The sequence below is a fragment of the Tenrec ecaudatus genome, chromosome 13 (assembly GCF_050624435.1).
Source record: "Tenrec ecaudatus isolate mTenEca1 chromosome 13, mTenEca1.hap1, whole genome shotgun sequence".
Classification (NCBI taxonomy): Eukaryota; Metazoa; Chordata; class Mammalia; order Afrosoricida; family Tenrecidae; genus Tenrec; species Tenrec ecaudatus.
The window spans coordinates 56,801,268-56,816,677 of NC_134542.1; the positions used below are offsets into that span (position 1 = coordinate 56,801,268).

At 39.1% G+C, this 15,410-nt stretch overlaps 1 protein-coding gene across 1 annotated transcript in view; it reads left to right on the plus strand.

The window, feature by feature from the left end:
- Positions 1 to 15,410, plus strand: part of CERKL (CERK like autophagy regulator) — a 135,295-nt gene that overhangs the window by 59,868 nt on the left and 60,017 nt on the right. The window contains exon 2 of the mRNA XM_075529078.1: positions 4,813 to 5,052. Within this exon, the coding sequence (XP_075385193.1) occupies positions 4,813 to 5,052 (240 nt within the window). The remainder of the gene's footprint in view (positions 1 to 4,812; positions 5,053 to 15,410) is intronic.

Genomic DNA, 15,410 nt, shown 5'->3' on the forward strand with positions numbered 1-15,410 from the left:
GCAAAGCAGACTCAATGATGCCTACTGCAGGAAGAAAGCTGAGTCAGTGAAAGTGTAAGCATCTCAGCACTGGCAGGGGTCTCCACACAGCTTCTCCAGTACCCAGGGCTGCATCAGGGTAGGTCCATGAGCTTTATCCTTGGGGATGTCTTGCAGGAAGTGAGCCTTGCCAGCTGAAGCCAGGAACTGGCTAAGGCAGCCGCACCCTGGTGCGACCATCACAAAGCAAGAGACCAGAGATCTCCAAAGGGAAGGCTCACTGAGCCATTTATCCCTCTGCCCTTCAATTAACCCCACATGTGTTTATTGGCCAGGTTGGCACAATAAACTAAGTACCTCAACCCTCTCACCGAACCGTCGGAACCACCCTGGCAGGTGCTCTCACGAGTGCTAAGGATTTTAAGTTGATTGCTTTGGATTTTGCAAATCTGTATCACCTATAAATGGTAAACATTTCATTCGCTCTCTTCCCTCCTGCTACCAATGAAGGTATTTTATCCCATTTCTTTACATTCTCCTGTTACATAGCCATGGGTGGAAGATGAGGCTTTCTGCTCCCATTGCATTACAGTCTCAGAGCCTCCCAGGGGCAGTTCTGCCCTCTCCTATAGCATGCCTGTGAGTTGGAATCTACTTCACGCAGTGGGCGAGTGAGTAACGTGACATACTTTACTGAGAATAGTAAGGATGATGGTAAGTATTATTACGCTGCGTCAGGAAATTCCTCCAGTTTTCATGACTACATTTGATACTGGTGTCCAAAAAGCCCACTGACATTGGGTTGATTCTAACTCCCTGAGACCCTACATACAGTTTCCTATGGTAAATCTGTTCAGGAACAAATAGCCTCATATTTCTCACAAAGAGCAGGTGGTGGGTTTGAACTACCACCCTTGTATTTAGCAGACCAACACATAATGCACAGCACCACTGGGGATTCTTTGTTGCTGGATTAGTATCATTTAAGTTCCAAAATTTTGAGAGGCTTTAAATTGGGATAATTATTAAACTATTACCAAAGTAAAGGACATACATCATAAAAGAAAGAAAATCAGATTATATCACAGAAGTTCAAATGAAAAGTGAAAAGAGAAGTCTATTTCACTCTTTGAGTATTTTTTCCCCTGCATAGATCTTCTTTCATCTATAATCTCTCTCTTTTGGAGTTTCCATTTGTTTTATGTTCCGCTACATTAAAAAAAACAACCCAACAAAACATTATATGTGACAAAATGTCATAATCAATATCATTTTATTGTTGATGAAATTAATTACAAGATACCCAATAAGGGACTAATTTCAAGAATATTTGAAGGACTTCTATAAACTAATAAGAAATAATAGAAAGAAGGAAAATCATTCTTAGAGGCAAATCTCTTAAGAATGCAAATGAAAGTTAAATAAACGAAAAGATGTTCATGTTAACAAATTGCTTGATTGATGGAAGGTAGCTATTCACAAACATAACCCAGGACACAATATCCTTTGAGGCAGGTGAAGTGCTACAACTTACCTGCATGCAGACACTGAGCGGCGCCTTTGGTGTGGGAGGCAACTCTCTTTAAACCTCATAGAGCACCATTTACCATCAGCCCCTTACATACCACGGGACAACAATTTGTCAGGACTTTTATATTTTGTATGTTGTGTGTTTTCTTCCATTAAGAATATTTTTTATTGTTAAAACACAACATAAAAAATACAAAAACCTTTGACAATGGATAATTCAGGACCATAGATTGTAGTCGTCATGTTCTATAGCCATTATCCCTGTCCATCTGTGAATTATTCCACCAACATGAATTGCTTCCATCTTGAGAGTCGGGGGAAGTGTAAGGTCTCCTCACCGCCATGGAATCAATGCTGACTCATAGCGGCCCCCTGTGGGTTTCTGAGACTATAATTGTTTATGGGAGAAGAAGCCCAGTCTTTTTCCCTCGGAGCTGCTGGTGGTTTTGAACGACCAACCATGTGGCTCAGAGCCCAATGCAACCACTACATCATCAGGACTCCCTGGCCCCTCCCAAATATCCTAAAGGTACATGCCTACCTCATCAACAGTGAGAAATATCTGGTAATCAGCTAACCGGGTACAAATATATTTCTGAAGATCTTTTGTAACTGTGTTTGTTTTACTTGAATGTACAGGATGCTGGTCAGCCTCTAGTTTCAGTACAACCTTCCCCAAAAGAATGAGGACTGCCTGAGGAACTCAAATACACTCCGAGCAATATGTTAGGCTTCTCAAATAGCGTTACTTTCGAATATGGATGAAAGTTGGGGGCCAAATTGGAAGATCTCTCACTGTGACAATTTTGTGTGTAAAAATGATATTCCATTGAGATGCTAATTATGTAAATGGACATAGCTCCATGATGTTAGAAAAAAAATAGATGCTCAGATTGCACAAACTGCATTTTCAAACTGTGGCTCCCTTTCAGTGTTCAGTGAGATCAAAACTGCCTTCATAATATTACTAGGAGGTTGTTCTGTTTCGTTCTCATTGTTTTCTGAGAATGCAGTGGTGTTTCCACAAACAATGTGGTTTGTCATGACATCACAACCCTGAGAGCTACTGAAAATACATACTTCGTATTCTTGTGCCTCAAAGATGTCTCTGCTTTAATTTCTAATACAACAAATGTTGGTAGACATAATCCACACAAACAAAAGTGTTTGAGCAGAGGCCATCTTACTAAGGTAAGCTAACGGAGTCATGCTCACAGAAACGGCGCAGAGTGAGTACTTCAGTGCATCAAAGCAGGAGGAGTATTTTGGTTTGTAAATGATACAGTAGTTTCGGTCAATTTGCCTAAGTGGTGGTATATTAATAGTAATGACTTCTTTAAGCCACAAGAAAAATATTCAGTACACAAAGAAAGAAAAGTTTGTTGACTTGATCCTCTGGTGATACTGATTCGTAGATCCCAGAAGTGAGCTTACAGAAAGAGAACACACTGGAAAGAGGACTTTGGGTTCACCTTGGCCTACCACCAAAAGCATCGAGAACATTCCTCAATAGAATTTATGAGCAATCAGGGTACAGAGGTGATACTTTACCAAATGGTTTGGAGAGGCTACGCGACTCCCTGAGGTGGCAGAGAGGAGCTTCCAAAGCCCACTGGAAGTTGAAGCTGTCGTTGTACATGTTCAAAAGCTAAGGATGGTGCGGATACGTCTCTGCTCTCAGAGTTATTTGACCAGTATATCATGGGTGTCATTTCTATATATTTCTATGAGCAAATATTATTCTTAGATGTGTCATATTTTTCTGCTTCTTTGTTTGTCTGATGAATTTTGATTGGATGAGAAGTCTCATGAATTTTTGTTAGTTTGCTGGATATTTTTGTACTTCTATAAATATTCTTGAGCTTTGTTCTGTGATTCAGCTACGTTACTTGGAAACAGTTTCATCCTTAGGAGACGTCCTTCAAGAGTCGCTAGGGGGGACCCGGGCAGCATTTAGTCCGCTCACTACTGAAACAGTGCCCTGCTGAGTACTCGTGCTAATGGTCCATGCATTTAGTGGGAACACAGGAGGCTATTTTTGGCTATGTGTAACCTCTGAGTATTTTCCCCCCAATCCTTTTAAGCAGTTCTTTCCCAAACAAAGCAGCCTTTTTTCAGGCCCCCAGTCTTTTCTGTGTACAGCCCCCCATCTTCCATAATTTGCTCTGTGAACTAGGCATCCTGTCTTTCCCAGCCTCTCAACTCCTCGATTCAAGGAGACCACAGCTGCAGCCAGGAGTTTGCTCCGTGCATTGTGGCTTGCAGTCCATCTCCAGCAGTTGGCTGGAACCATCGTAGGGCTGTTCTCCCTCAGGTGACAATGCTCTTTTGCTTGTTGTTTTTAGTTGCCATAGGTTAAATCACTCAACTCATAGTTAAAAAGTTGGCAGTTCAAAGCTACCCTTGAGGATCTTAGAAAATAGGCTTGGTGATGGGCTTCCAAAGGCCTGGAAAACCTGGACTTTGAACTGGTTGCTACCTGCTTACTCCTGGCCAGTGCAGTGAAGTAGTAATAGGCCTGACAACTGGAAAATTGAGGGTTGGCTGTCATCCTGGAATAATGGGGGACTTTTATAGTCCTGTCTGGAACTTGATGCAGGTGAATGGATTTTTGCTAGGATTTGGGAATTTAGAAGGTAAAGAAGCTTTGCCCATATTAGATAGAGCAGAGGTTTTGGGAGTCCTTTTTTAAAGTATAAGGTATGTCTCCTTTCAGGGTCATTTGAAATGGTTCCTACCAACAGCAATTCTTTATTTGATCTGTGGGTAAGGTTAACCAATAAAATCTCACTGTTACTAAGAAGAAAAGACATACCAGGGTAGGATTCTGGTAGAGTATTCTTTCTAGGAGAGCAGGAATTAATGTTTTCTGCTCACAATAACTTCATTTTACCTGGAATACACAATTCCTTTCCTTGATTGGCTCTCTTCAATTCACTTCTTTCGTGAACTTCTCAAATGCGTCTGCTCCTCTAGTCAGTCCTATTACTGACAAGGTAGCCTCCTGCAGGATTTTGTTTGGAGTGAAATGCTGCTTTGCTGATGTTCTTGACATTTTTCATGCATTGAGGATCCACAGGTTCTGAATGTTCCCAGACTTGCATAGCAGGTGTTTGTTCTCAATTATTCTATCTATTCCTAGACCTTAGAGAGATAGATCCAATTTTAATTTTCTCAGTTACCCATCTCAGCCAGAGACTGACTTAGGAGCAATTAGTACAACTGCCATTGATAGAAGACTTGGGGGGGGGTCACTATTGTCCTTGCACACTGGTTGTGACTGGACTTTTAATTTCTCTTTAGGTGATCCCAAGATTGACTTGCTCCAGAAAGAAGAGTTTATTGAACTGAAAGACATCTTCTCCGTGAAACTGAAGCGACGCTGCTCTTCCCAACAGCAACTTGGTACTTTATTAGGAATCACACTCTTCGTGTGTTTGAAAAAGGAACAAAATAAATTGAAGGATTCTACAATTGATCTTATTAATTTAAGTGAAGACCACTGTGACTTATGGTTTAGTCAGTTCAAAAAAATTTTGGCAGGTAAGTTATCAATTGTGGGAATTAATAGTGAGGATACTGTTCTTGATGTGAATTAGTATTCTAAACATGATATCGTAGTTACAAGTACCAACAACTCTTGAATGACTATGAATCTTAATTTGAGAAATTTTTGTTTGCTTTATAAGCCTAATTAAATTTCTATTCATCTCTCTCTTGAGCTTATATTACATTTTATGTTTCTTCCACCCATACATTGATAAGTGTGTATGTGAACTGGATAATGTGATCATAACCATTTTCTGAAGATAATCTTCAAGGGACCATGATTTATACTTTGCCAATTGAGAGCTTTCTTCTTCATACTGAGTTTTCCTAAAGGTTACTATCCAATGGAACGAGAACAGATTTACTAGAATGTATCTGCTAATGAATTCAGTGCGTCTGTGCTCTCTAGGTGGTATTTGTGTTTGTGTTTACATACTAAACAAAATTCATAGATATAAATACAATGCGATTGGATTCCTAGAAGTTATCTAGTTAAAGTAAAGTTCAACTGATTTTTAGGATTGGTTTTTATTCTCAAAGATCTGCCAATCATCTTGCTTCCTTTTAACCCTATTTCTTCCTGATTGCCAGATCAGGATAGAGGAAGTTCATGCATTCAGGCTAAAAGCCTACCACCAGACAAAGAGCAGGCATATCACCATCTTAGGAAATTTCAGGTCCAGCACCATTGATTAAGAAAACTATTGAGGATCCAGGCAGTTCAGAAACCCTTAGGCGATAAGAAGGTGCCCATGGATGATAAGCAGAAGTGCCAGGTGTTCAACCTGGGAGACTCTAGCAAAGTGGACCATGCTTCCTTGTTAGGGTCTACAGTAGAGCCCAGACCTTGACGCTAAGCCCCTCAAGAAGGAGCGTTGAGATGCGATGCAGTCCAGTTCCGAATCAAGTTTTCCCATAGAAGTAACTGACAATGGATTCATCCGTTCCCGACCACCCAGTTTTTACCTTAACCTTGCCTTATTATATAAACATTACACAGAAACTTCAAAGTAAATAGGTTCAGAGTTAAATAATATAATTTAAATAAGAAACACAATATTTAAAAAGTTTTTAACAACTACACTATGGCCCATACCTTGAGACTGATGGGGATCTGGATCTGTGGACACGGATGTAGAGAGGAGGGCTGGAGAGAAGGTCATTGTGTGGAAGGGGAATCCCCTTCCATGAAATCAACTGGTAGCTGCTTTTCTGGACTTTTCCCCCTTCTTTGCCTTTTTTCACTAGGACCTGGCTGGCTTTCTCTAAAAATAAATAAATAAATAAATAAATAAATAAATAAATAAATAAATAAATAGATAAATAAATAAATAAATAAACAGATAGATAGATAGACAGACAGACAGATAGATCTGTCTAATGTGGTCTGCTGTTGGCGTTTCTTTAATGTTTTCTTAAAGGGTTTGCTAAATTATCATTAACAATATCGATAACACGGTTAACCAGTTCCTTATCATGATGATTCTTTCCAAAAAGTGTTTCTTTGAACCGAAGTTTTTAAATCTAAAAATAGTACAAAAGCTACAAAAACTAAGAAAATTATAGCAAACCGCTTTGAACACAGCTGCAAAAGGCTTAACGCGTACTAACAACGCCAACTAAAACTGAATGACCGAAACACGAACTGCTTTTGTTTACAAAATTACGTGTGTCAGGCGTCAGCTTCAGATGTTTTGTTCGAGCGCAGATGCAAAATTTTCTTAACACTGCGCATTGAAACCCAATTATGTCAAGTACTGATTTGGTCGAGTACTGGGGTATGACTTTCTAGAGAAGCTGAGGCTGTAACAGAGCTGCTAGCCTAGTTCTCTCTGGAAATACAGCATCACATTCAACCAAGGACATTCCAATTGAACAGGAGATCTCTATGCTAACTTCACTTCCCAAGGGAAATAATTTAATAATATCTTCAGTTGAATTCCATTTCCTAGCATGACTGTGTAGTTGTAAGACTTACATGGTTTAGAAAATGAGAAAAATCATCATTTTGTAAGACGAGGCAAAGCTTTTCTTCTCATTGAAGGTCTGGAAAAACCTTCTCCCATGGGATTGCCAAGGGGTACTGAGAGATGGAAGACCCAACTTCCTCAATAATAGCTTACCCATTAGCACAATAGTAAGCAAGCAGAAAACATAACATCACGTTTCAATTTAGTAAAAAGCCATTTTATAGGAGCAGAGAGATTACTCAGAGGAACTTGTAAAAGACATTCCAAATATTTATTCAGCTGAAAGGATGATGTTCAGGTTTGACCTTGGGTTAAAATCAAGGCTCATTAGAGAGAAGACTGAATTGCATCTATTAGGTTATCATTTCCTGTTGATGTGGGGGTTTTGGTGTGTTGTTTGTTTGGTGGTTGTTCCTTATTTTCAAAATTTTTCCAAAAAGCACTTCCCACCTAAAGAAATTGGGTATCCCACTTGACAAGTATAAGGAATGAGCCATACAAGTGTATATTATACAATGCAAATGATTTACAATTGAATATTAGGATTACTGTTCAAAGTTCAAAGACTTGTTTTGACTGCATTTTGTCCCCAAACCAATAAAAACAATTTGTTACTCAGATTTATTTTGAAATTTGTGTTTATGTAGCAAATGGGATTTTATTTTTCCTGCTAAACTTTTACAGCCTCTCATTGATTCTTTCTGTTAAGAAAACTGTGAAGAAGATATAAAAAGCTTCAGGTTGTTGGTCTTCTCATCGGATTAACCTAACAGATATTATAATTTTTAGTATGCTTTAGATATTAAATATTATGTTCAGACATGCACATTTATATTCTGAACTTTCAGAATAATGAATAAGTTGTGGCCAGAGAGCAGTAAATTATTATCACTACAATGGTAAAAGCACACTGGTGGCATAGTGGTTATGCATTGAGCTGCTAACTGCAAGATCTGCAGTTCAAAACCACCAGCTGCTCTGTGGGAGAAAGAAGAGACTTTCTACTTCCATGAAGAGTTACAGTTTCAGAAACCCACAGGGGAAATCCTCTGTGGTTTCTATGTATCCTACTCAATGGAAGTGTTTAATTTTGTTTGGGTTAGATTTAAACTGAGATAATTCTCAACTATTTAGGATTTGGGGAGGGTATTAAAAATTCTGATTTTTGATTGTTTAAAATTTTCTTATGTTACAAACATGCTTAGTATTGAATCCTTTGACCAGAGGATCTTCCTAAGGAGAGTACTGTCATTATTTATATGTAACATCTACAACCTGTGACATCAAATTTTTTTTGCGGGGGGATCATTTTATTGAGGGCTCTTAAAATTCTTACTACAATCCATACATCAATTGTATCAGGCATATTTGCACATGTGCTGTCAATATTTAGGATTTTAAGCATTATTATCAAAGGAGTGAACTGAAAAAGTAGATTTGCAGGTTAAAAAAATAGTATCTTAGGGTCATTTCTGCTTTTACTTAAAATGAGTCAACTCTTTTAATGTTTCAATTTCCTTAGCATCGCTGTATAGTGCCTTTTTCTCCCTTTCAAATGTTTTAATAATGGAAAAGTCAAAAATCTTCTATGAACCATAAATCAATACAGCTTAATTCCTCAAACAGACATTTTATATACAACATTTTATTAAGTGCTGGGATGAAGAAAGAAAAAGGATTGAATGTACTTCCTACTCAGAATGCTCTCTCTCTGAGAGACAGTCAAGAAAACTCATTGTGTTATAAATGTGTAAAGGGCAACAATATAAGTATTAACTAACCAAGAGGGAAGACAGATAATTATTGATTCAGAAATAAAAATATTTTAGGAATGTAAATATGTAGTCTTTGTGGTAAAATAATTTAATGTGACATTTTCTTATCTTTTATATTTGTTATGCAAAGAAAAATCATCACAATCTTTAAACATAGCTAGCTCTATTAATGTAGCATTTTTATTAAACTAGGGTGTGAGATCCAGTTTTGTATATTTGAGTTTCTTATAAATGCAAGGCCCTCTGGATGCCCCACAATTTTTTCTCCAGAAATGCTAAACTACACACTAATGCATAGACATAGGTTTTCTGGTAGGCACCCGTCAAGGAGGACCAGGCGGGTAGTATCCCCAGGTGATAGGACCACCTGGTTCTGAAGGATATGACAAAAATTGAACCAGTGGAGAATTTTCAGAAGGCAATTGAAGCGAAAAATTAAAAAAAGGTTAAGAAAAGTAATGATTTATTGTGTTAGTCTGGGTTGACTAGAGAAACAAATTCAGGGAGGCTCATATGCATATAAGAAAGAGCTCTATCTCAAAACACAGAGAATCCAGGACAGATAAACCCCACCGGATCAATAATGAAAGTAGTGATACCAGGAGGGGAAGGGAAGGTGGGGATTTCAGAAAGGGGGAACCAATCACAATGATTGATATTAATCCCCTCCCAGGGGGACGACAATAGAAAAATGGATGAAGGGAGAAAACAGTCCGTATAAGACATGGAAAAAAAAACATTATAAATTATGAAGGGTTCATGAGGGAGGGAGGGGGAAGGGGGAAATGAGCTGAGACCAAGGGCACAAGTAGAAAGAAAATGTTTTAAAATGATGATGGCGAATTAAAAAATAAAAGAAAAAGTGATGATGGAACATATGTACAACTGTGCTTGACACAATAGATGTATGTATGCATTGTGATAAAAGTTTTAAGAGCCCCCAATAAAATGATTTCTTGAAAAGAAAGAACTTTATATCAAAGAACAGTTGTAGATTGAGAAAACATCCCAGCCCAGTGAAGATCAAGTCCATAAGTCTATTAGCTCATATGTCTGATACTAGTCCATAAATTCCTCCTTAGACTCATGCAGCAAATGCAATGATGCCTAATGCAAGAAGATCACAGTCCAGTGGGTAGAAGGTCTTGTGGATCCAGTGGCAATGGAAGCATCTCAATGCTGGTGCTGATCTCCATGTGTCTCCTGCAGCTCTTTGAGTGTCTCAACAGCAGGAAAGAGTATGTCCCATCTCCAGGGAGGAAGAAGAATTTCCCAGAATCCTCAGGAGAATGCCATACCCAGACAGAGGCATGATTGGCTATGACCTGATTGACAGGCTAGATTCCACCCCTTCACTCAAGTTGACAGGAGATTATGTAACTGCCACATTTATGATCAAGTAACTTGGAAAATGGTAATATCATAAATTATATAGTGAAAATTGGCTTATTTAAAGTGCATATGTTCTATTCTAGACATGTTTAGAGTATGCCTAGACGTTTAGCACTCTGACATATTTTTGAGAGAAATGCACAAAGAGGTTAAGGAGAGTCGATACAATACTATGTGGGGGGAGCCCATTGCCATGTAATCCAACTAATAGTGACCTTAGAGGAAATGCCCCTTAGGGCTTCCAAAAGCTATAATACTTTTTTTTCAATAGTTTTTATTGATTTTAAACTCGTATTTCATACACTTTTAAAAAGAGTTGTATGTACATGATCATAATCAGTTTAGTGGATCCTCTTCCCTCCTATATTTGTTATTTGTTCTTCAATTACGCTCAAAATCTTCTCCCCCCAAATCCATTCCGATAGCTATTACATCAGTCCTTGTCTGTCTGCATCCACTCTTTTTGTGTTTCATAAACTGGGAAATATAACAGAAACAGTAAAAACAAAAAACAGGAAAAATAGGGGAGAAAGAAAGACACCTGTAATATTAAAATAAGCCAGAGAGACAATTTCTGTCTTGGAATAAGAGGGAAATATGTAAACCTAGAGCAAATTCAAGATGGGTCAGAGGGAGGTTAACTGACCAGGTGTCATATCATATCAAAGTTCCATCCACCACAATCATGTTGACAATAAGTTCAGTCTGATGGTGAAGCTTTTATCCCTTGACTGTGACCAAAGGGAATCTGACAGAGGCTTGATCCAAATAGATACTCTGCAGATGGACTTTGGGATCCCACTTCCCTCCATAATTTTCTATAATTGAGTGTTCACATTTTCAGCTCTGATACCTTTCCCTTCATTATATTTGGATTTTGTTATTTGTCATCTTTGTATCACGCAGGCTGGTGTGCTTCCTTGATGTGGACTTAGTTGGCACCTCACTTAAATGGCTGCTTGTTTGGATACAAGCCTCTAAGACCCCAGATACTATTCCAATTGATAGCCAGGCACCATCTGCTTTCCTCGCCACTCTTTGCTGTAGCACTGTTATCTTAATTATGACTTCATGAAGGTGAGTATTGATCTGGGCCGTGTTATAAGAACTAACTGCCCTTGGGTTAAGGGTAGAGTTAAGTAGGAATGAGACTCCATGTGTATGTCTTTGGGTTATGTACAACTCTGGGTGACTTTAGTGGTCTTCTTATCAACAACAAAACAACAAAACATTTTCAGTCATCCCACTGGAGTATAAGACGATTCTATTAATAACAATAATTTATCCAATGGCATAGAATGTAAGGTCCTGTTGAGAAAAGGAGCCTACTCAACTGTAGTCTGACTGTGACCCGCGATCCACAAGTTGTTGCTTTGTACAGAGTCAAGTCTTAGATGATTGATCTCTGTTTATATTGACCTGGAGGGTTGGTGCTTGGGGAAAATATCCTGCTGTCACATTTCTTACAAGGGCAGATACTTGCCAATCACATTAAAAGGTGTCGCAGTGATGTAAGGAGGACATTAAGATCATAAATATAGGGTGGTTCTGGGTCCCCTCTCATTGGATGCCTGCTATGTCTGCTAACCAATGTCCAAGGACTGCCAATTCCATTCTTGTGGTTTCCGTATTGAGTCCTTCTGGCATGGCCTTTTGGGGATGGAGGCTGTACTTTTTATGAAAGCAGATTACCATGTCTTTTCCCGCAGAGAAGCTTGGAGGCTCCGGCCCAGGCCTTTCCACTTGTAGTTGAGTGTTCTGACCGCTGCACCATGAGGCTTCTTCACTTGATGGGAGAAGATGAAACCTTGCTAATAGTATGATGTTAAAGAATGCAGAACTAAATGCAGGATCTTGAGAGAATGCGCATGTAGTTAATTCAGATGGGAAAAAAAAAGAAGAAAGAACATGGAAGAAATGGTTAAAGGGCTTTCTAGAGCATAAACTCACTCCACTGCCCTGAGTTGATTTTGACTCCTGGGGGCCGGCAGGACAGGGTCTGACTGCCTGTGTGGGTTTCTGAGGTGAAATCTCTGCCAGAGTAGACGGCCTCATCTTTCTCCCAGTACGTGGCTGGTGGGTTAGAACCGCATGCCCTGTGGTTAGCAGTGCAGTGCATAGGCAAAAGACTATTAAAAACATGAAGTAACTTAGAGAATGATTCTATAAACATCAATGTATTAATTATATAGTGAAATTAGGCTTTATGAAGTAAAGATATTCTATTTTAGGGCTATTTTACCCAGTTTTGATTTATTACATTTTATTCATATAATGTGGCCTATTTTTATCTTCTTTTTCAATGGCCTCAGTCATTTTTCAGCTATGATAAAGAAAGAAAATAGAAAAATTACTTAAATTATTTTTCCTAGTTTTCCCCTGGATATCAAATCTGTTCTGGGTTATCAAATAATAGGGTTCCTATTAAGAAAAGCATCCTCCTTGGCAGTAAGAGATCAAGGATTGTTAAAACATTAATTTTATGTAGCATTTATTCTACCTGTATAAGAAAATCATGATAAAATACGCTTTTTTTTTATGTTGTCCAAACTATATTGTCAGTTTCTTTGCTGTGAATCAGGCAGAATTTTTCCTAACAAGAGAACAGAATGATGTGAAGATTGTATTGGAGATGCTGCCAAATGATGTACTCGCAAAGAAAAACAAACTGGAAATCAACATTGTAATGATCATTTTAAAATAAACAGTTGCGATGTGTCGGAAGGATGAAAACTTCAGACATTTGGTTTTGTACTATTTTAGCTGACAACTCTGAGTTGGCCAACTTAGGGATAAGGTAGTTTCTTCAGGCAAGTCATGTCTGGAACACGGATAGTTTATCTTCTGAAATATCAATAAAGCTGGCTTCAGTCTGCAAGGTCAGCAGTTCAAAACCACCAGTCACTTCAGAAAAGAGTTTGGCTCAGCAATTCATAGGGACAGTTCTATCCTGTCCCACCAGGTCTCTGTGAGTCAGCATCTGTGTTATGGCAGCGAATTTTGATTTTTAAGAGAAGTGGAGATGAATAAAGTGTGTGGTTTTTGAATATTTTTACTGTAAAACATATAATTCCCATGACCTCACTGACGCTAAAATATTAAAGTCCAGTGGCCTGTGGGGTACTCCGCTCAGCAAAGACCAAGTGCTGTTGGGTTTCTATAGTGGTTTCAAACTGGACCCCATGCCATCCCCTAGACATGCCTCACTCGGGGGCTCTGCACCCACCACTCACTCTTGTGCTAATGCAGTGCCTCCTTTCGATATTTCATTTTAGTGGTTCTGAGTAAGATTTCATTTCAACAAAGTTTCCAAACGGAAAACATTAAAAACCCCTGGTTTCATCCATCACATTAGCCCTCCTTCCTTACCTCCAGGCACTCAGAGATTTCATGGCTACTTGTGTTAGTCTGGGTTGACTAGAGAAAAGTAATACATAGACACTCATATATGTGTAAGAGAAAACTTTATAGCAAAGAGCAATTTACATTAAGAAAACATCCCAGCCCAGGCCAGATCGAGTCCCTAAGTCCAATATTACCCCATATGTCAATACTAGCCCTAAATTCCTCTTTAGACACATGTAGCCATGCAATGACGCCAAATGTAGGAAGATACAGGTCAGTGGGTGGAAAGTCTTGTGGATCCAGTGGGTGCTGGAAGCATCTTAGGCCCTGGCATGAGTCTCCATGTGGCTACTCCAGTTCCTGGGTTCTGGCTATATCAATGGAGCTCCATGTGGCTTGTCAGCAGGAAGACGAAGCAGTGAGAGAATGTCTGCTCTCCAGTGAGCTATTGATCTCCTTCATGTCTTCCATTGAGGGATTCAGGCTGTGACCTGATTGATAGGCTAGACTCCAGCCCTTCGCAAGTTGAAAGGTTATGTAACCACCACACTACTCATAGACACACTCGCAATGGCAACTGTGCATTTTGAACTGTCAGAGACTGTTCATCTTGCGTTTGTTAGCTCCCTCAAAAAATGCTCTTCTTCATTGGCTTACCCTGTCCCTCCCGGTGCTCTCTACTTTCATGCTAGGTGCTATAGTTCATTGCCATGGCCACACAGAACTCAGAAAATGCTCCCTGGCAGTAGGGTTTGTTATGGAAGTTAACAGGTTCCCATTTGGGTGAGAAATGCTCAGGATACTAAAAAAGTTCGGTCAGGACGTGTTATCCAGCTCCCTTGGGGTTTCTACTAAATGTCCAAATGGCCTATCGTTCAGCTGTGACCATCATCCGGAAGGCACTCAGCTCCAGCACCCTGGGAGCAAACCCAGTTTCTCCAATTGAGTGACTAGAGGTCCCCTATTCATCATGCCAGTCTCCTACACCAAAGCACTTAGCTTTGCTTGTTTAGTGGGCTAGGAAGTCACTGCTCTGTCTCATGGTCTAGCTCCTGGTTAGCTGCTACGGTTCGTCTGTCACACCACTGGTAACAAAACTGTCTTCCTGGATCAAGGAAGCTCAATGCACAGGGATCTGGGGACATCGAGCATACACTCCACTCTTGCTGGTAGTAAGATGCACACTCATGCCTCTGAGATGGCACACAGCAGCATGGTGATCACTCACAGTTGAATCATCGAACACAATCAGTGTATTTTCCCACATTCTTACCCAGGCCCAAAAGGAAAAAGATGTTTTGATGGGAATTACAGAGATGATGGTTAAGAATGCCATACTAAAAGATTGACTGCAATTAATTTCAATAAGTTACTTATTAAATATATAATTAGTTTGATAGCTTTGTGAGATATTTCTTACAACCTATTTACAAACAAAAAACATTTGACCAAACCAAGGATCAAAATTGAGTTGAAAATCACGTTTGCTTCAAAATGAGTCTTCTCTCTCTCTCTCTTGAATGTCCCACTAATTTCTTTGAGCATGAGATTCAGAGGAAAAGGTGAATTTAAGTTAAATTTATATTCTTCAGAAGAAGACCTAGTAAACCTTACTGAACTTTTGAAGGACTATCAATATATTAAAAAAAGATCCTTTTAAACCAAATTTTCAACTTCATCAATGTTGTCACCAAGAATATACATACAAGAAACACAGCTGTTAAACTAAATTTGCTTAATAAACCAATAGGAAAAATACTAGTTAATCTTGAGGCTAGCAGCTACTAGTTCTATATAGTGAGCCATTTCCCTGTTAGCAATTAGCAGTGTGAACAATTCAGCATGGGCAAGGCTCTCCAGACACACAAAT